This window comes from Hyperoodon ampullatus, assembly GCF_949752795.1.
Source record: "Hyperoodon ampullatus genome assembly, chromosome: 8".
NCBI lineage: Eukaryota > Metazoa > Chordata > Mammalia > Artiodactyla > Ziphiidae > Hyperoodon > Hyperoodon ampullatus.
The window spans coordinates 7,950,144-7,972,795 of NC_136921.1; the positions used below are offsets into that span (position 1 = coordinate 7,950,144).

Below are 22,652 nucleotides of genomic sequence, written 5' to 3' on the forward strand. Positions count from 1 at the left end.
GCTCATTTCTTAAAAATAACTGTATTGTAGAGAAGGAACAGAAACATACTTAACTATATTTTTAAATGCATGATCCAACAAAACACGTTGCTACATACAGCAGCAGGGGTGGGGGGGTCGGGGGGAGAATCGCCATACAGCTTTCTGTGAGTCAAGTTTTGCAATGGCTGTCTTCCCACCTTCGGCATCCTACCAGATGGCGGAGCCAGCGTCTCTGCAGGTGGGCTCAGGAAGGCGGGGCGGATGGGATGAGATCTGACTGTGAAGAGGCTGCTGAGCTTGCAGAGGTGGGAAATCAAGAACCACTGCTCTTTTTGCTTCAGACTAATTAGAGCTACCTGACTGTGAATAGGGTAAGGGAACTGATGCTCCGCGGATTCATTCCTTTACTTCTAGCCTCCAAATGGACCTGCTAAGCATGATACTAATCAAAGGAATAATTTACTTAATTGCATGAAACTATCCCGAGAGGTAACTCAGAGCAAGTGTTCTCTATTACCAGCCCAACTCCCCATTGCAGTGGTGAAGGACTGCCAAAAGCTGACTGGGTAAGAGAGTTGGATTTCATTTAAGCAGGGGTCAGCATACTATGCACCACAGGTCAAACGTGGCCCACCACCTACGTTCTGTATGGCTCACGAGCTAGGAACGGTTTTTATATTTTTAAATGATTCACAAATAATCAGAGGAAGAATACTATTTTGTGACATGAAAATTATATGAAATTCACATTTCAGTGTCCTTAAAGTTGTACTGGAACACAGCCACACTCATTTGTTTGTCTGTCCCTGGCTGCTTTCACACTACAACAGCAGGGTTGAGTAGTTGAGACAGAGACCAGATGGCCTACAAAGCCTAAAATATTTGCTATCTGGCCCTTTGCAGAAAGTCTGCCGAACACTTACTTAAAAGGCTGCGCTAGGCCAAGGTCATCCATAATAGCATTCCACAGCAGCTTGGGTCCCAAGGTATCTAAAAATTGTTTCCACCAATAAGTTTACCTTAACGATCAAGTCCACTCAAAGAAACTGCCTGAAGTTTGGGCTTCAGAACTGTGCCAGGTGGGAATCATATAAGATGAAGCTGAGAATTTAGTAAAGGCTCCTTTAGTTTGATGGAAACATCCGATTTTCTTCACTATAACTTTCTCTAAATTCAGAAAGTCAACGGCTCAGCAGGAGTCATTTACATCCCCTGACCACCTGCTGGGGACCCCAGAAGTGGCACAGTTTCCCGCAGTCATGCTTGTTTCTCCAGAGGCCCTCACACAGAGTGGCCTCTAAGCGCTACCACCTGACTGAGCAAGGTCGGGCTGGAGAGAAAGCGCCAGAAAGCTGTAGGTGTAGTTTCCTGAAAACAGTCAATATTCCCAAGAAGTTTTTGTTTGGGGGCTCTACTTAGCACCCCACTATCCTCCCTTGCTATCCTTTCTGAAGGCAACGGCCCAGGCACAGAACTCCAAAAGGAGCCGAAGCCTTGTCATCCTATCATGTCACAGTCAGGCTCCCTAGGTGGGAGCGGGCTACCAGGTGTGCACAAACAGAAGTGCCAGGGAGCTTGCGCACTCCCCCGAACCAGAGCAGGGGGTGGAGGCCTCTCACAGTTCCCCTTCCCCAAAGCTCAAGATTTGCATATCATTATAAGCCATTATGATTACTTTTACTACAAACACAAAAAAGTTTGGGACTCCCTTTATGGGAGTCTCCTTTTAAGAAACAGGAGTGACTGTTATAAATCAATAAAATAACACAAGCATCTGCGTTCAATTCTAGATTTAACATGGCAGCAGAAAACAAGGGATATTATTCAACTCATCCAATCAAAAAGCACATAGAATGCACTTGGCACCTGCACTGACTTTCGGGGCAGTGAAACAAAGGAGCATCATTTCACTGAGCTAGGACCACTTAGAACTAGGTTCGCCCTCTAGGTAAAAAAGATACTCGGAGTAGTCAAACCAACCTCGAAGGCAGTGCTTCGCAGTCTGTTTCACACCACAGTACATAGAGAACTTGCTAATATTTGAGCATACACTGGGTAAGCACACAGGACTGCAGGCAGGTGGTCCCAGGGGACCGGAGCCAGCTCAGGTGGCCCTGCGGCCTGAGGGTGCACTATCTCAGACATGGGCCAGGCAGCTCCGGCCTAAGCTGTTGCCTGCAATCACCCAGTGATCGAGTTGCTCTGTGTTTCTGTGGTTACTGTGACCTCCAAACCAGCCTGTCCTCGACCTGACAAACAGGCCCCACGCTGGTGTCCTCCACCTCACTCATTCTGGAGATCATCACAGTAAACTGATTTCTTGGAAAGGCAAAACTGCTGGCTTAGCAGGTTTATTCTGCATTCAAGGGCGTACAGCGCGACACAGATGTTGTCCCCTCTCACGGAGGCCTCTCAGAGACCCTCTCTAATTGAGGTCAGTGTAGGAGGACGTATTTTTTTGGGGACTGCCACCAAAAATGCGGACACAGTGAACTGGGGCAAACAAAGCATCAGAAAGCAACTCCAAACAGCAGGCTATGCCAAAAGCACTGAGGAGAAATGGATTTTCGTGAGGGCAAATGCAGGCGGTAGGCACAGGAGAACAAACGCAGGGACTGCTGAATGGGGCCATTTAGCGGATTTATAATGGATCTTGCCAGTGTCCCTTGCTACAGGAGATTGATGTGCTCCTTCTTCTAAAGCTGTGGTCCACACACTTGTTTTCTGGGGAACCAAGGAATCAGCTCCAAGGATGCAATTCCATTATTTTCAAACCTTAATTAACTGGAACCTAATTAGGACTTGAAGGGCTTTTTTTCTCACTTTGAAGGAAAACTTTTCTCTCTTGAGTCAGCATGGTGTAAATGGAGGAAAAGCGAACAAAGAGTGGGCTATCTGGGTTTCTTGCATATAAGCAACTCATCTAACCTTTGGGGACTTCAGCTTCTAATCTATAAATTGAGAGGGCTGATGAAATACAGGTATCTAAAGTTATTTTCATTGGGATTGACATATACACACTACTATATATTATAAAATAGATAACTAATAAGGACCTACTGTATAGCACAGGGAACTCTACTCAATACTCTGTAATGACCTATATGGGAAAAGAATCTAAGAGTGGATATATGCATATGTATAACTGATTCACTTTGCTGTACAGCAGAAAGAAAACACTGTAAATCAACTACACTCCAATAAAAATTAATTAAAAAGTTATTTTCAGCAATAAAATTCTGACTCTAAGACATGCCAACAGATTAGTATCAATCTGAAACTGTGATCATTCTCTTTTTTTTTTTTTTTGCGGTACACGGGCCTCTCACTGTTGTGGCCTCTCCCGTTGCGGAGCACCAGCTCTGGACGCGCAGGCTCAGCGGCCATGGCTCACGGGCCCAGCCGCTCCGCGGCATGTGGGATCTTCCCAGACCGGGGCACGAACCTGTGTCCCCTGAATCGGCAGGCAGACTCTCAACCACTGCGCCACCAGGGAAGCCCTGTGATCATTCTTCTACCCTGACTACCACACCCCTCCTAATGCGAGTTGAGATTGCTGATAGTCTTTTACAGTGTTTAGCGTATTTAACATATTTAATTCAATCCAATTTTATAACAATCTGATGGGGAAAGGTTTCTAAAATGGTATAACAGAACCCTCTCATTTGATGTGCCTGAAGCAGTGGTGGGTTAGTTTTTCCAGAAGCTGGCTAAAGAGGGGAATCATACAGACGAGATACATACATAACTAAACATTTGTTTTACTTAATTTATATAAATCTACATTCATTCACTTTTAGAAAAAATGTAAAGCTTTTTGAAAAGGTATGCTAATTGGATTTCTACATCCTTTTTTCTGATAAACTAATCATAATTCATCATGTATAATTTATAGCTTTTGTTTCGTTAAAAGAGAGTGAGAGCTTAGACACCTGCAAAGCAATCTCAGTACAGAATTCCTCCGGAATTTTATGATCTTTTCCCCCACTCTTCTATAGTTGTCACACCCAAACAGCAGAACTTTTCGAGATTCTTCTTCATCAAGTGTTTCCAAACAATTTAACTTAGTTTTCACAGAAACACCAGCTTTTAAAAATGTTCTTACCTGATCAGTTTACCTAATATTCAGTTAAACTGCATAATTACAACAACATGTACTACTGGCATAGCCAGGATGGGAATAAAGAGGGCTGACCCTTGATACACACAACTCCTCTGGTGGAAGGGAGCACAGCCAGCGCATGTAGCACACCGTGGGCACTGGTCACTGCGTCGGGCAGAAGGGGCGGCGAGCGCTGGCTGAGAGGACCATGGGGCGGCCGGGTGAGGAGTCCGGGGACGCAGGTGGAGAGGCTTGTGTAGGGCCTGGGAAGAAGGGCAGGGCTGGAGAAACTAACTTTGGTGTCGTCAGCATCTAACTGGTAATTAAAATCATCAGAACACAGGAGTTCATTCAGGGAGGGAGTGTGGATAGAGAAAAAGAGGGTGGGGTAGACCCCAGGGAATGCCAACCGTAAAGGGGTGAGCAGAGGAAGAGGCTCCTGCAAAGGGACCAGCAGGACATGACTAGAGATGTATGTAGAGAAGCAGAGAACCAGGAGGTGAGCTTCAAAGGGCCAAATGCAGAACAGAAGTCCAGGAAGCAAACACTGAGAAGCGTGCTTGGATTTACAACCAGGCAGCCGCTGGTGAGTGAGAATGAGGTTCACACCCCAAAGCACGATCTCACTAAAGGAAGGAAAGGAGATCCTCCGTCCTCTTCCATGCCCGTGACGCCTCTTCCACTGGCTCTGCCGTCTCCTTCAGCAGCCACTCTGCCTACAGTCTCCCAAGTGGCATTCTCGAGCAGGCAGGTCTGCTCAGGCTACCTGAGCCCAGGCAAGGGAAGGAGGGGCATGAGGGTTCCAGAAGACGTCTTGACTCCCCCAAGCACAGGCAGAACCGATGATCCATTTGTCCCAAGAGCCGCTAACTTATTCGTACGCCCAGGGCAGCAACTGTTTGCCATGCCTTCTGAGAAGCATTTGTGTACGTTTATCACAAAAAGTAGGATGCAATGAAATCTTCAATTAGAAAGCTTTAAAACAAGGCTGATAAACTAGTGATAAACTACTCATAATTCATCGTAATTTCTGATAAACTACTCTACTTTGAGATCTCTCCAAGCTGAAAGGCTCAGAGAAAGAAGTCTCTGCGAGGCTGCGCTCTGCCAATGGTCTGACGAACGGCTCCCTCAGCCAATCCTGTGGCCCAATTCATTTTCCAAACTCCCAGAGACTTCCCACAGCGTACAGAGACCAGGGGAGGAGAGCGAGTTCTCTGGGGCTTGGGTAAGAAATATAAATGAGAAGAAAAAGGCTGCACAATATGGAACAAAGGCTCTACTCTGTAACGTACTGGCAAGTAACGAGGAAGGAATTGCTGGATCTTAAGAGTTACCAACTCTCAGACGTGGAAGTCGACCAGGTCTGAGTGGCAGCTGCCTGGGTCCCAGAGGGCTGTCAGCACGCCTGTGATACTCAAGAGCAATCGATACTATTCCGGGCCATCGCTTTCTTCAACAGCCAACGTTCTACAGTCTCCTCAGTTCTCTGCTTTTTCAGATATTAATCCAGATATTTGTAAACATATAAATCTTTTTGGAAGACAAGGGATAAGAAGCAACACTTTTGTTTTAAAGCCTAACAATCAGATATTGGTCAACTGCTTGCTACACTTCCATGTTTCCTGTTCCCAACTCCCATAAGAGGAATGTGAGATGGAAGCTGGGTGAGGATCAAGTACTGGATCCAGCCTCACCGGGAAGACCAGACGGAAGTTTTGGTCACGGAGCCACCCAGATGGACACCACCCTCTCGCCTTGGCTCATGTCATTAGGCCCTGGGTGCCTGTGGAGTTGGCAGGGCAGGTGGGGGGTGGTTCCTGCCTGCCTCAGAGGACACTATTTCAGCGCAGTGATCGAGGAAAGGAGGAGGGGGCAGCCCAGGACTGCCACGCGAAACCTCACACACGCTGGGTTCTGGCCGAAGTCAAATCTGCTGGTTGTTGAAAAAAAAGAAGCGACTGACCTGATCCAAACGAAGTGCGCCGTCCACAAACCGCTGCTGACGTAATTCCTTTGCAATTCCGTGGAGGTTCAAAACAGCCCGGTGCACTTCCTCGCTCGTGTGCTCCGGGTAGACAGGGGGCAGCTCCTTCTCGGGGATCTTCCTAGTCGGGCCTTCAATCATGCTCTGTGCATGTTCATAGCTCAGTTTGGTGCAGGAGCGGATGATAGTCTGGCCAAACCATTCACTGAGGATCTGCAAAGATGGACAGATTGTGAGGGAGAATATTTTTCAGCTTTTTCTTTCACGCAACCATTCACTCGTACAGATTCTACAGGCTCACTGAGCGCCGGCTTTGTGCTCAGAGCGCCATTTGGTTCTGGCGGGGTACAAAGAGCAGTCAGATGGGGAGCTACTGCCCTTAGGGGGCTCAGGGCATGGACTTTGCAGGCGGTGGAAGTCGACGAGCGGCCTCCAAGCACACGGGAGGCACAGGCGAGGCCGAGCAGGAGGCTTGAGGCGAAGGGCCTGCTGGAGGCTTTCTCATGAGTTGGGAGAGTGGCCATCAATGCCAAACTGGAAGGGAGAAGAAGGGGTGGACGCCGAAGATGTGACAGGTGGGGAATCTTACTGGACCTGATGGGGGCTGAAGGAGAAGGTGCGGCCACGGACAGAAACAGAGAACACAGGTGCAAAGCAGGACGGAGGTAGAGAGAAAACCAATTCCAGTTTGCTCTATTTGGAGCATTTATGTAGGGACAAAGGTCCAGAACAGGGTTTCTCAGCCCTGGCGCTACTGGGCTAATTCTCTCTTGTTCTCTGTAAAACGCTCAGTGGCATCCTTGGACTCTACCCACTAAATGCCGGTAGCACCTCCCCCAAACCCTGAGATGAAAACCAAAAATGTCTCCAGACATTGCTAAATGTTCCCTGGGGGAAACGCAGCCCAGCTTGAGAACCTTTCAGCAGTGGTGCTTGCTGAGTGGTGGGATTAAAGATGCTTAATCCTTTCAATGTGTCTGTATTCTCTATAATGAACATCTATTACTTTTAAAACAAAAAGAAAACTTTCAAATATTTTGGGGACTCCTGGGTCTGAGGTGTAGGGAGGAGATCCAGAGGGCGATCTGCAGCAGGCAGTCGGGGCCTGGGGCAATGACTGGGCTGAAGGTGGGAGCTGGCATCATCGACCGGAGGGCCCAAGAAGGGAAGAGGGTAAGTAGGAGAGTCGAGGCTGCATTCTCTACGCCCTCCTGCATTTTGGGGAGCCAAAAGAGAAGCTGGAAACAAACAAAAAACAAGGGAGTTCAAAGAGGAGGAGAAAGATCAGGAGCATCCAATATTAGGAAAAGCAGGAGAAAGGGCCTCAGAGAAGGGGTACTCAAAAGCTACAGCAGACACTCACGGCACTTCTGACGAGAGAGGCACCGCTTACACACTTTCCGTATGGCAACTATTTAACTCACACAGCAACCCTAGGAGGTAGGTATTTTATTATCCTCATTCTGCAAATGAGGAAAGTAAGTCAGAGACACATTAAATAAGCTGCCCAAGGTCATACCACTAGAGAAGGGCAAAGCCAGGAACTGAACGCAGGCAGGCCCACCCCAGAGTCTGAGCGCTCAACCACTAGTGTTATGTCAAATGCCACTTGGATGTCAACGAAGATGAAAACAAAGAAAAGGTCTTTGCATTTAGCATTTGGTTACCGGTGGTCTTTAGGAAGGCTATTTTAGGGGGAAAAGTACGGGGCGGGGCGGGGGACAGGGTCGCATTGCAAAGATCTCAGGCATGTGCTGGGAATGGATTACAGGGATGCTGCCACAGTGCTTCTTCTCGTCCTCAGGGCAACCAGAGCCCTGCCTTCCCTCAGCCTGGCGCACACACGCCACATGCCACGCAAACAGCAACATCTTCTGTGTGTGTTATGATGGGAGAAAGTTTGGGAAGTTCTGGATTAAGGATGGGTGAGGGACTTCCCTGGTGGCACGGTGGTTGGGAATCTGCTGCCAATGCAGGGGACACGGGTTTGAGCCCTGGTCCGGGAAGATCCCACATGCCGTGGAGCAACTAAGCTTGTGTGCCATGACTACTGAGCCTGCGCTCTAGAGCCCGCGAGCCACAGCTACTGAAGCCCATGTGCCTAGAGCCCGTGCTCCACAGCAAGAGAAGCCACTGCGATGAGAAGCCTGCGCACCGCAACGAAGAGTAGCCCCTGCTCGGCACAACTAGAGAAAGCCCACTCGCAGCAATGGAAACCCAACACAGCCAATAAATAAATAAAAGTATTAAAAAAAAAAAAAGGATAGGTGGATGTCCAGCAGTAGAGGCAATGCAATGAGTGTGGGTGACCGTTTCCAGAAGGACGGTAGGACAGGGATGCTGTTGAGCAGGCAGGACAGAGGACTGTGCGTGTTTGCAGGCAGGGGAAGAAGCCAGTACAAAAGGAAGACTGAGGATGCGAGACAGCAAAGGGAGCAGTGCCAAGTCGTGCCAAGGCGACCCATCCAGGAGAGAGGAAAAGTGGCCTGGAGAGGGCAGGAAGAAAAGGGGAGGTGAGGGGGAGGAGATCTGGAGGGGAAGAAGAGGGAAGGTGAGAGCACTCACAGGGGATGGCCCCGATCTCTGGAAAAGTGTAGGACAAAGAGTGAAGGGGGCTGGGCGGGGTTCAAGGGCATGAAGACAGTGGAGAAGGGAAAAGCCAGACGTGCTGAGGGGCAGAGGGGGCTTGGGAGAAGGGAGGGAACTCCAATCGGCCGCAGAAACTTTCTCCCTGGGCTTGCAAACACCCTTTTCATCAACTAAACCACTGTGGCCACAACTTCAGAGACAAGACTTCCTGAAAAAGACCATCTGAAGGTCCATAGGTGTTTCCAGTGGGGAACGGGAGAGCCCAGCCCACAGCTGTCCACACCACAAAACCTCTAGGGGACACAGCTCCTACCCTGGATGGCTAGAGAGACCCCTCTGATACCCTCTCCTTCCACAGAAGGAAGAACCAGTACTCTTGAAATGGCAGCCATGGAGCACAGGAAGAGAACGGTAGCAACCACTCACATTTTTCTTTAGTTCAGTGCAAAGAGCCTTATTATGAAGAGTCTTGAATCTGTAATATCAGACTTTCTTTCTTTAAAAAAAAACCCTCAAACTATACTTTCTGGATTATTCCAAGAACTACTCCTATCTCAAGCAATTCAAATACTGTGCTCATGACTCTTCTGCTGTGGCAAGCGGGTCCTGAATTTGGCTCTCAGGAGGTGTCTGTGTGTGTTGAATGCAAGAGAAATTGCAGAGGCAATTCTAGGGACTGCCCAACAGTCCTGTGGGGAAGTGGTGTGTGCAGGTCTCCAGAAGAGCCCCTTTCAAGGTCAGCCCACGCTTGTCCTTCCATCACACCTACACTTCCTGAAAACCCCCTACTAATGGAGCTGCTCCAACCTCTGCTAGGATGACAGGGCCACGACCTATTCATTCTTGTGGTCGCAAAGTCTTCCCCCCGGAGATTCAGCTTGTTTCCTTTTCTCCATTTCATTCCAATCCCAGTCAGTCAATCCTCCTCCTTCTGTGTGTCCACATCTTTAGCTTGGGAAAATGTTCCTTTCGGTTCGATTCCACTCCTTTTTCACACACTCCCTCAGGCATCCGGCTCATAGGATATCTGGCCTCTTGGGGTCTGTGTCCCCTTTTCCTAGAAGACACAGGTAAGCCCTGCACACTCACACAGGGTAACCACCGCACACAGGGCAGGGAGACTCGGACCACCCTGACTGGGCATCCATTTTCATGCAAACTGGTGGGTCAAGAACTGCTTTAAAAAGCTAGTGAAAGCTCCAGCCAGGCCCTCTCCCCGAACTATTTACAAACAAAATTTTGCAGTAAGTTCCAGGAGGTTCCTAGACACCCTGCCACCCTGAAGTCCACGGATCCGGGCTCTAAACAGCTTTGTTGTCCCTCTGAACCCTCATTTATTATTTTTTTTTCTTTTGCATTACGCAGGCCTCTCACTGTTGTGGCCTCTCCTGTTGCGGAGCACAGGCTCCGGACGCGCAGCCTCAGCAGCCATGGCTCACGGGCCCAGCCGCTCTGCGGCATGTGGGATCTTCCCGGACCGGGGCACGAACCCGTGTTCCCTGCATCGGCAGGCGGACTCTCAACCACTGTGCCACCAGGGAAGCCCCTCAACCCTCATTTATAGGGCTGAGCCCTGACCAGGGGCCACTTTTCATCCTGAGGGGTTCTTAAAATGTATTAACTGTAACTTGACAAAATCAGAAGTCTCGCACTCCTCATCAAAACTTGCTAGCAATACAAAATGGCTGCACTGTCTCAGTCAGTTTGAGCTCCTTTTTTTTCCTAACGGGCACCTCTCCTCCTTCAGCTTGTTTCCTTATCAGCCAATAACAGGACCCACGAACACCAGCAGATCTGAGACTCCGCGCTGATGAGAAGCTTCCCACAGCTCTTTCACCTTACTTGAGCCTCCCCTCCCTTAATGCCTGCATTCCAGAAAACCTATACCTTCTTTTTTTTTTAAATTAATTAATTTATTTTTGGCAGTGTTGGGTCTTTGTTGCTGTGTGTGGACTTTTTCTAGTCAAGGCGAGCGGGGTCCACTCTTCGTTGCAGTGCGCAGGCCTCTCATTGTGGTAGCCTCTCTCGCTGCGGAGCATGGGCTCTAGGGTGCGCAGGCTTCAGTAGTTGTGGCATGCGGGCTCAGTAGTTGTGGCTCGTGGGCTCTAGAGCGCAGGCTCAGTAGTTGTGGCACACGGGCCCAGTTGCTCTGCGGCATGTGGGATCCTCCCGGACCAGGACTCAAACCCGTGTCCCCTGCATTGGCAGGCAGATTCTTAACCACTGTGCCACCAGGGAAGCCCTGTACCTTCTTTTTGAACAAACAAAGGGCTGAAGTGGAAGCTCTGAAGCGCCAACAAGAACTTCCTGGCCCAGTGACAGTCGGGCAGCAGAACCTATCCTGCTTCAAAACAATCCAGTGATTCTGGGAATCATACCTGACACACGGACTAAAAAAATTCTTAGGCTAAGAAACCACACTGCGGGGAGGCAGCAAGGATGCCCATCGCAGCCTTACCCAGAGAAGGGCAACAGGAAGGCAGAGACCCAAACGGGGCCAGGCGGGGGGGTGTTGGTTTCCGGGGGCAGCGTGCCTTACAGTACAGGAGGAAGGCCTCTCTGGATGGAACACCTCATTAATTTCCAATTTGGAAACTGGATTCACATCAACGCCCCGTTCGTAACCAGGGCCAGTGGCAGAAGACAAAAGGACAAAGAGTTTTTCATGGAAAAAGTAAAAAAGCCACGAGGAGCTTCATAAACAGAACCCTTCAAACAAGAATCATGTCCTTCCTCTTCCCTTCATTTAATCACAGGACTTGGGTCACTCCCTTTCTGCAGGCAGCAAGTTTCCTGCATATACTCTAGGATGCTCTTATGTGGAACATCAGATTAAATATGTTGCCAATACCGACGGAAGGCATCTGGCTGGAAAAAAACCTGGTTAGAAAGGAGCAAATACTGTCTACCTCAAGACCTACTTTCCGGTACCAGGTAGGACAGGAAGTGGCTCAACACGGCAAAGCACCTGGCCCTGCTCGGTGGCAGAGCTCTCATACCTACGACCCTTTAAAATCTCTCCAACACATCTGAGAGGAGTGCATTATTCAGCCCATTTTACGCTGAGAGAAAAGGTTGGGGATTTGTGAAAAGTCACACAAACTCCTAAGGGACAGCCAGGATCAGCTCAGACTCAAAACCTAGTGTTATTTTTATTATATTTCAGCCGAAGGTTACGAAATAGATAGTGAAGTAAACAAAATAATACCAACTTTCTATATTTTATAGATCCAAAGTTGTGAGAAAACCATATCCTTTGAAAACAGCTAATTTCCATTCAAATGTATTTAAAAATTTATCTTCTAAAAAACATGTCAGTGTCTCATTAAGAAATATTTGGTTCAAAAAACTGCTAATCGGGTTAATTTGTAATTTTAAGTAATTAGATGCAAAATCACTTCTGTAACAGCTCTGGGCTTCTGTACGTAAAATATTTGGTTCCAAAAAACATATGAGGAAAATGAACTTATTTACAAAGCAGAAACAGACTCACAGACATAGAAAACAAACTTGTGGTTACCAAAGGGGAAAGCGGGGAGGGATAAATTAGGAGTTTGGGATTAGCAGATACACGCTGCTATATACAAAATAGATAAATAACAAGTCCTACTGTATAGCACAGGGAACTATCTTCAATATCTTATAATAACCTGTGATGAAAAAGAATATATATATATTGTTTTTCAGCTATATGTATATATATATACACACATATATATATATACAGCTGAACCACTTTGCTGTACACCAGAAACTAACACAACATTGTAAATCAACTATAATTCAATAAACACACACACAAACAAACAAATGGAAAAAGTAATAGGAAGAAAGAAACATCTTCCTGTCTGGACCAAAACCAGGCTGTGGAGGTGGCCAGGGTCGGGGCGCACGGATTTCTGCCCTTCTTAGCTGTGGACACGAGGCAACCACCCCAGGGTGGGGAGGCCCAGTGGTGAAAAAAGGCAAAGGTACCAAGAGGAATGTGTCTGAAAAGGAACTGGGCAGAAAGAGGCAGGGCTCGAAGACAGCTCGGAGAGGCTGATGGCAACATGTCTGCGATGGGAAGGTGCTGGTGCCGTCATGCAGGGAGCAGAGGCAGCGGCGGGGAGGAGCGAGCAGGGGTCTCCTCTGCTGGGCCTGCTCCTTGCACCAGGCCTACGGTGAAAGAGCGAAGCATAGGTCACTTCTTAAAGAAGAACAGGGAGCACCATGGTAGGATCAAAGAGTAAGTAACAAGATGGAAGCACTGTCAGCAACACACTTCATTTAGACCTAGCTGTGTCCTCTCCTACCGTGGCCGGACTGGGCCTGTTACCCGAAAACTGGGTTCGCCTCTTGGTGGGTGTCAAGCCAAAAGACACAACCAAGCCAAAGAGCGGGGGAAGGAAGGGTTTATTACTTGCAGCAAGTAAGGAGAATACTGGGGATCTTTCCCAAAGAAATATTGCTGGCTTTTAATCTGTGTTTTCCAGATACAAGGAAACCTTTCCCCTTAAGCTAATTATAACCTACAACAACTTGGTAAATTATACCTTTGTGGGTAGGATTGGGACATTTTTCTTTTCTCTCTACCTGATTCCTCTAAAAACTGAAAACTCTTAGATTCCTAGCAGCCTTATCAAAGACTCTTAACTAGCTTAACTAGCTTACGTGCAACAAAACTAAAGGAAATTCTCTAGTGAAACTGTCACAGAGTATAGCTACTTATGACTAATATCACTCTGAAGTTTCTATGATGAAAAAAGCGGTCCTACAGAACTGCGTGGCCCTTGATATTTTAACAGCTGCTCAGGGAGAAACTTATGCTGTAAGACATGCTGAATGCTGTTTTTTTTTTTTTTGCTGTACGCGGGCCTCTCACTGCTGCGGCCTCTCCCGTTGCGGAGCACAGGCTCTGGATGCGCAGGCTCAGCGGCCATGGCTCACGGGCCCAGCCGCTCCACGGCATGTGGGATCTTCCCGGACCAGTGGGATCTTCCTGGACCGGGGCACGAACCCGTGTCCCCCGCATCGGCAGGTGGACTCTCAACCACTGCGCCACCAGGGAAGCTCTGAATGCTGGTTTTTATACCTGATGAGCCTTCTAATGTGACTCACCTCATGACTCATATGAAAAAAAATTAAATCTCTTCTCTGAATGATGCTCTTCCCAGTTTAGGGAAAATGGTTTGGTTCAGGAGGCTCTTGGATCAAGTCTCTGCTAATGATGTCGCAAAATTGCTGTTAACTGTCTCTCCTGCTGTGCCTCTCGTACACCTGCTAGAATAACGCTATGCAAGCGAGAGGTGCAGACACTACTCCGGCGGACCCCAAAACTTCTCTAGCTCTAGCAACGAGAGTTTCACTCCTCTAACTAGGGAGACTACAACGCCCACTCTCAGCCCTGTACCCCTCAAGAAAGAAGAGTGAAATATCTCAAGGGGGGGCTGTGTAAGCAGATAGGATAGGGGGTCCCCGGAGTAAGAGAACCAGACGTAACTTTCTTAAATAAGAGAAACCATCTAAGGCCTCAGTCATTTTGTGATCTGAGCCTGGCCACAATGCTTGCCCTTGCAGAAGAATAGGTCTCAGTCGCTGAATTTAAGGGAATGAAAGAAGGTAAAAACAAACCACTGTTACCAGGCCAGGGAGCTAACTTAACCATATCGGAGATAATGTCAGTTATAAAGACTCCTTGTTCTGTTTCAACGGTAAAGATTAGCCTCAAGCACATTTCCGAGCTGTTGTGCAAAATCCAAACCCCCCCTGAGTGCTCATCTATCAGGTTAACTGGAACCTACGAAAGATGATGCTGACTTTTTCTGGTCCTCGTGATTTCAATCAACTACAACCTGGACTCCGTCAACCTCTGCCCCATTCCTGTGCTGAACCCTCCACCCTCCTTTGCTGAAGCCTCTTCAGGAGTATGCATGCATCCTTAGCTTAAAAATTCCCCAATTTTGCTCCTCGGCGAGACACCGCTTTGGGAAAGATCCTCGGTGTTCTCCCTACTTGCTGCCAGTAATAAATCCTTCCTTCTCTCTCGCTCTTTGGCTTGGTTGTGTCTTTTGGCTCAACACCCACCAACAGGTGAACCCAGTTTTCAGGTAACAGGCCGATTAGTGACCAATGCCAACGGAAGCTGAGGAGGGAGCACGGGCAGCAGAGGGCCATGTGTTTGCCAGTTTTAGTTATAAGGCAGTTTATTTATGTGCTAGAATCTTCTGGAGGATTTATTTGTATAGAGTCAACTGTGTTCTCTTCTACTGTTTCAGGTGACTTGCCACCAGCCTAGTCTGTTGTCCCTCAGACTATAATCAGGCCCATTCCTATTGTCAGAGAAGAGGAAATTTTCCTCTACCCTCCTAGGTTCTTCTGGCTGGTCCAAGAATTACACTGTCATGAGACAGATTAATAGGAGAAAATCAAACAAAAGTTTGATAAATAACATGGTATACATGGAAGAGACTCAAGGAAGCTGAGTAACCCACTAAAATGGCTGAAACCTCACCTTATAATACCATCTTCAACTAAAGACAAAAGAGGATGTTGGGGGTAGTTTAGGATTTAGAAGCAGAGGAAGGAAATTCACATGAAGATGGAAAAGCAAATGTTTGGTAAACAAATGTTTGCCGGGCCTGGCAGAGACAATGGGACACAGAGGAGAATTTTAACAAAACAGATTTTGTGAGGTTCCTCCCTGTCTACCATACCAAGTTCATCCTATAGTTATCTATGGTGACAACTCCTTCCCTTCGGGAAACAGGTCCTCTACCTACGTTCTTTAAACAGTTAGGGTAAAGTGAAAGTTTCTTCCTGAATCTTTTAGGTCTTGACTGTTTTCAGCTCAAAATAATCCGCATGTCAAAGAGGCATTTTGGGGTGACAAATTTGCTCCCCACACCATCTTGCCCTGGAGGTAGCTGTCTACACTTCTAAGCCTAAGAGGAAGGAAACAAGGAGACTTCCTCAAGTGTCTGCCTTGCAAACCTAGGAAATGGCTGAAAAGCCTGAAGGCTGGTAAGTGGTTAGGAGACAAGAATTCCATTCCTGTGACAGAGGATGAGGGTCCACGCCTGAGCGGTCTTTGAACAGTGTTCCCTTTACTGCAGACAGCTGCGAGGGGGTGGGGAGGGGCGGGAGGAAGCTTTAAAGGTGGTGGACTGGCTGGGAGGCCTAAGGGCTGTGGGAAGGAAGCTGGAGGAGGAGGAGAGGGAGGAAAGGCAGGAAAGCGTAGAGAGCAATGGAGGAAGCTTCTCAGGATTGCGTTCAGACTGACCCAGGAAACACAAAATCACAGACTTCTAAAGCCTGTGAGGTTAATTCAGCTCCAGCCTTTCAAAAAGACCAACCTAAGCCATCTCTCAAAAAAAGAGGTCCATCCTTTTTTGTCTTTTTTTTTCGGTACGCGGGCCTCTCACTGTTGTGGCCTCTCCCGTTGCGGAGCACAGGCTCCGGACGCGCAGGCTCAGCGGCCATGGCTCACGGGCCCAGCCGCTCCGCGGCATGTGGGATCCTCCCGGACCGGGGCACGAACCCGCGTCCCCTGCATCGGCAGGCGGACTCTCAACCACTGCGCCACCAGGGAAGCCCCCATCCTTCTTTTAAAGACATGCAGCACAGCAACGTGTTACGTTGTTTATTAACCTCAGAGCCCGAGTCCTTACAGTTAAATCAAATCCACGATTAGTAACATCAAAATGCAGGAGAAAAGGAGATTAAAAATCATTTTTAGCTCTTTGCATGACAGTCTTAAAAATGATAAATGTCTTGTTTTGTTTTGTATTTCTTGAAAATATTCTTATTTTAATCTCAAGGATTCACAGCAAAATCTGCGCTCAGGATTTAGTCTGCTGTTACTTTGAAGTGACCTTACATAAGCCTCAAATTGCCCGGTACCTTCACTAGCAAACCAGGACACAAAGTACACAGGGGAGTTCTTCCAAAGGCTCCTCTGGTCCCAGGCTGTCTCTACAGTCCTGAAATAAAACAATTCTGCCCCGTTAAGGACTAAAGATGAATATTCTCGGAACTTTTCTATTATTTTCGGAGTCAGCCTTTGAAGCTATTGTCTCTCACCAGGAGCTGCCCTGGCAAGATTTCCGCTGCAATGTACGAGGATGAAACACAAAGCCCAGCACTGTGTTTCTTTACCATGAGCTGCAGCCCCCAGTCACACGTCCTACACATGCACCTCGGCTCTGTGGGTTTGCTGCAGACACCAAGATGACCCTGGAGGAGTACACTGTTTGATTTTTCAAGTTTCATAGCATTTCCGTAGGTGGCGGCTGGTGTGGCAGCGGCAGGGTGAGCAGGGAAGGCAGAGGGGGAGACACTCTGTGGACGGCCCACCTCGCAGAAGCAGGCAGCGTGCCTTTCCTGGCGGGAGCTGTGCGAGGCCTTGCTCGATCCCAGGATATAGCTCAGGGGTGCTGAGATGGCTGCTGCGATATAAACGCCTTACCAAGGGAACACCATGCTAATACAGCAGGCTAAACAAACAGAACTGTGAAAACGGATGTGCGATTCATTTTATGAAGTCATTTTTGAGCATTTTGGGGGTACATGACACTGTGCTGTGGGGGAGGGGAGGGAGGAGATTAAAAAAATTAAGACTGTGGGCTTCCCTGGTGGTGCAGTGGTTAAGAACCCGCCTGCCAATGCAGGGGGCACGGGTTTGAGCCCTGGTCCGGGAAGATCCCACATGCCGCAGAGCAACTAAGCCTGTGCGCCACAACTACTAAGCCTTCCTCCCCAAACCCCGCGCGCCACAACTACTGAGCCCACGTGCCACAACTCCTGAAGCCCACACGCCTAGAGCCCGTGCTCCGCAACAAGAGAAGCCACTGCAATGAGAAGCCCGTGCACCGCAAAGAAGAGTGGCCCCCGCTCGCCGCAACTAGAGGAAGCCCACGCGCAGCAACGAAGACCCAACGCAGCCAAAAATTAAAAAAAATTTTTTTTAATTAAAAATGGGCTCTGCTACAAGGATGTTAAGATCCAGTTAGACAACAGATCTGTGCACATATGGTGCTGAAGTGCAGACAACAGGTGCTGTAGGGGTGGGAGATGGGAAAATGGGTTCTGACAGGGAGGGCAGGGTTCCTCCCATCTGAGCATTTTCTCAGAAAGGCCACCCTGCCCCCTTCCCAGATTTCAGCAGGGACCCCATGCTGTACTCTCTCCAGGCTGGGAGAGTCTGTGGTCCTCATCCTCCTGGTGAGAGCTAATCTCCCACCTGGGGTTTGGGTCCTCAACTTCCCACTTCCTTCGTGAACCGGTTCCAAAAGTCTGTTCCTTCCTTCCTCGTCTTCAACATCTCCTATCCGCCCTCCCATGCAGCCTATAAAAACACTCCAGTATCTCTCTCCTGTTTATGAAAACAAACAAACAAAAACAGAAAAAAATCTCAAAATAATTCTTACTTTTACTACAATGACAATATCCATTCATCGCAGAAAACTTTTAAAAAAATATAGGTGGGAAAAGGAGAAGAAAAAAAATCTATAAATCCACCATCAGGAATTAACTATTGTTTCTGTTTTAGTGCATATTTAATTCCTGTATCTTCAATACCTTGTATAGTGTCTGAACAGAGCAAACATTCAATGAATATTTACTAAGTGAATGAATGAAGGACTAAGTTTCATAGAAGAAGTGGCATTTTAGCCGAGTCTCAAGGATAAGTAGGATTCATATTAGTAGGGACGCGGGGAAGGACATTCCAGGAAGTGGGAAAAGCATATGCGAAGCCTCAGAAGTGGAGCAATTCCGTATTAGGCCAAACGAACCCTACAGTGGCGACAGCAGAGGCTGAGGGAGCTAAAGGATGCGCGGCAGATGGTGAGGGGTCGGGGAGGGGTTGGTGGAGGTCTTTGCTTGCCGTCCTCTGGAGATTAGGCTTTTGTAGACAATCATAACCCACTGTCCCACTGTCATGCTGTAAGAGGATATTGAGTAATAGGACCAGATTCAGCTTCTGGAAAGTCACCTACCACCAACTGGGGAAACAGAATGAAGAGGCCATGAACAGTCTCTCCCATCCAGGGGAGGATGGCAAGTACTTGGGTGGGGACAGCGACTGTGGTGACAGTGAAGAGAGGATTGATGAGAGACACTTTGCAAAGGTAGAGCTGCTATCACTTAAAACTGCTGGGACGTGGCAGGCTAGAGACTGAGAGCCTGGGTGGTTCAGAGGATGCCGATGCCATTAAAAGACCTGGAGAACATAGGGCGTAACCTCAGGTTGCAACAGGAGCGTGTTTTACTGCATCAAGACAGGGGAAACGATGAGTCTCTGAAGGGGGGACTGTAGCAGACCCAGCTGGCTGGTCTCTCTGCTTTCCAAGAAGGAAAATTGAAAGTTACCTGGGGGAATGGCGGGTCTTGAGGGAAAGAGGACTGGAAGGCAAAGTTGGAAGCTGGAAGCAAGAATACAGGTTTGAAACAACTGCATTCGCAATAAATAAAAGGATTCCTAAGCAGCACTGAAGATCCAGCTGAAGAAAGACAGCCTGAACTAACACATACCACAGTTCTCCTACAATGTCCAATGTTCAAAATGGGGTGTTAGGCAGGGACTAGAAAGACTTTTCCTGAGCTACAAGGAATGGGCAGAGACTTGCAGGGTTTTCTAGGATGGCAGTTAGGGAAGTCTGACCTCCTCTGAGGTCAGGTCATGGAAGCTGGGCTTCGGAGCTGCTACATAGTGGAGAGCTCAGCCACGTAGTAAAAGCTGCTTTTCCCATGTGGGTAAAGATGCTCCAGGAAATGAGAAGAGACCCTAGTCCTAGGAACTCTCTGTAATCCATGCATTTCTAGCAGAGAAGACAGAGAGAAAAGAACAGGAAAAAAAAATCGCACTTTAAAGATTTCTTAGATTTTATTCTGAATGAGAGACTGACAAGCTATTAAAAAGGAGAAAGAGACGAGACCTAATTTCTGATTTAGAAGAATCACTCTTACTGCTGTGTAGGGAGACGATGAAGCGGGGCAGGAGCAGAAGCTCAGAGAACAGTTAGGAGGCCCCTGCAGTCCAGGTGGGGGATGGCAGCCTGGATGCAGGTGTCAGTGCTGGGAGTGGTAAGGAAGGGGGCAGATTCTGGAGGTATCGGAGGCAAAGCTGAGGTGACTTACTGCTGGCCTGGACGTGAGGGGTGAGAGGAAGACCAGAGTCAATAATGACCCCATGGCTTTTGGGCTGTGTAAATGGCCGAAAGGAGTTTGCCACTGATTGAGGCTGAAATGGGCACCTCTGGAGTACACTCCTGCATTCTAACTGAGCCAGACAGCACAGGGCAGGTGCGCTGTGGGAGACACAAGCTGTGGACTGCTACTGTAATTATGAGACTCTTCCTTTATGATTCTGACCTTTGACCCTGAGATTTTATGGTTCTAAGACTTAAGGACTTAGTTATCAAGTCAGATTCATTGTTTATGACCTTCTTTAAAGTGTAAGATTGGTGTTGTTTCCAAAGGAGACTTCAAATTCAGATGCCTCCGATGAGTGGAGCACGTGGACGTGGTCTCTGTTTTGCAGGGCCTTAGTGCCAACTGAGACACATGTGCTGGAGGTAGTCAGGGATAATGAGTCACTGGCCTGACATGGTCAAAGTGGATTTCATGGTACCAGACTTGGATCTTACTAAGCACCAGGTTTAGTTGGGTTTGTTTTCTCTTACGAAAATATATAATCACAATTATCTAGATCAGAGAACAATGCTCTCACCACCAATATGTGAGAAATATGCCCCAAATGGATCTTTCAGAGTTACTCTTCTAAAAACCTGGGTACTGGCTTCATGAAAGTATATATGACCAAGGCTTCCTAGTGCATACTTAAAAAAAAATCTACTGGGTGTTTAAAAAAAGTTGGAATAGGCTTTCTATAGCTGACCATGCCTGCTCCAGAAAGTCAAGACATTCCAGCAGACAAAGGAAAAAAAAAACAAAAATTTTCTCCACTTCAAGTCCAGGTGAGACTGGCAGCCATGCTGCAGTAGTAGTGGCTCAACGCTGCTGGCCCTTCTCTGGCTCCTTCTAAGTCCAAGACCTTGTATCACGAGAAGCCACCACTACATACAAACCCAGCCTCAGGCTTTGGCTGCCCTCCTCCTTGTTTATTGGTTTCTTGGTGCAGGGCCACCTCCCTCCTTACTGCCTTCTCTGGCCCCCTGACCCTCCCCTTTTCCCACCCCTCCCCACCAACTCAGGCTTTCCTTGCCAGTGTCTTGAACAAGCACCACCCCTTGGACATGAGTCTGGAATCTGAACTCTCATTTCATGCATCTTGACTGTAAGTAAGAGATACTCATCTGTCACTACACCCAGGACTAACCAACCAGGTCCACCCACCGTGTGGCCTCTTGTTCTGGGTAGGATGTCTGAATGACCACAGTACAAGGAGTGTGGTTAGTGGGTCTTGCTCCACGACTGTCTGAAGTCTAAATGCTCACGCTGCCTCTTTGGCTTGGTTTGATAGAGGCCCAGTATCCCCTCCTGGACCCTGTGCCTTCTTCACACCTGCTCTCCAGCCCCCTGCTGCCAGAAGGCTTGGTCACTAGACACTGCCTCCAAAAGAAGTCCCCCAGAGACCAGCTGAGTTTTCAGAGTCTGCCTCTTCCGAGTGCTTCTTTTATGACCCTCGTATTTTGGAAGCTCATTAGATCAGGCAGCTTTTTATTCCTTGGGTCTGGCCCTGGCAGGCTTAATTCGGATTCAGAGTTCTTTTCTGTTGACTCAAGTTAGTTTTCCTCTATGGGCTTTTATTTTCTATTTAGTTAAACTTTTGCAAAAATAAGCATTTATAAAAATATGAAAGTAATACATGTTTTCAAAAAACACTAGAAAATACAAAAAAGTAGAAAAAGTTACTCGTAGTCTTACTACCCAAACACAACCACTATGGGCATTCTATTTTATTTCCTTCTGGTCTTTTTCCATTCATTTTTTTCCCCCATAGATGTTCCCACCCCCACCAAAATATGACTGCTGGCATACTGTCTTCACAATTCCTTCTTTGTATTTCAGATATGTTTGCTTCTTGACTCTTAAAAAGGAACTGACTATCAGATATTTAGGAGTCACAAAAACCAAATGTAATGTTGGTAACTTGTTTTGATTCCACTTTGGACAAATCGATTGGAGACAATCTGGGAAATGTAATTATGGACTGGGTTTTAGATGACACCAAGGCATTACTATTAATTGTAAGGTGTCTGATGGCATTGTGGTTATGTAAGAAAACGTCCAAATTTTTTAGAGCCACATATCAAAATATGTAAGCCTGAAATGACATGATGCCTGTGGCTTGCTTTAAAATACTTTAGCAAAGAATAAATGTTGACAGTAGTTAAATCTAGGAGATAGGGATGGTGGATTTATTGTGTTATTTTCTTTACTTGCATGTATGTTTGAAATTTTTCAAAATAAAAATTTAAAAATTGAAGTAAAAAAAAAAAAAATAAATAAAAAAATAAAAATTGAAGTATCGATAGTTCAAACAGTGATGTAGTTCTTTTTGTTGTTGTTGTTGTTTTGTTTTTGTTTTTTTTTGTGTGGTACGCGAGCCTCTCAGCTGTGGCCTCTCCCGTTGCGAAGCACAGGCTCCGGACGCGCAGGCCCAGCGGCCACAGCCCACGGGCCCAGCCACTCCACGGCATGTGGGATCTTCCCGGACCGGGGCACGAACCCATGTCCCCTGCATCGGCAAGCGGACTCCCAACCACTGCGCCACCAGGGAAGCCCAACAGTGATGTAATTTTAAAGGCTCATTATGAAGAACAGCAGCCCTCCGTCCCTCTCCCTCCCCCGCCCCTCCCCAAGGGTAGCCACTTTCACCTCTCAGCAGATTATTTTGTTATTTACTTTCTTTTTTTAAAAATTTTATTTATTTAATTTATGTTTTTATTTTTGGCTGCGTTGGGTCTTCACTGCGGTGCATGGGCTTTCTCTAGTTGCCGCGAGCGGGGGCTACTCTACGCTGCGGTGCGCAGGCTTCTCACTGCGGTG

At 47.5% G+C, this 22,652-nt stretch overlaps 1 protein-coding gene across 1 annotated transcript in view; it reads right to left on the bottom strand.

The window, feature by feature from the left end:
- DIS3L2 (DIS3 like 3'-5' exoribonuclease 2) overlaps positions 1-22,652 on the bottom strand; it is a 377,502-nt gene that overhangs the window by 71,553 nt on the left and 283,297 nt on the right. Inside the window, exon 13 of the mRNA XM_079710102.1 lies at positions 6,051-6,284. Within this exon, the coding sequence (XP_079566228.1) occupies positions 6,051-6,284 (234 nt within the window). The remainder of the gene's footprint in view (positions 1-6,050; positions 6,285-22,652) is intronic.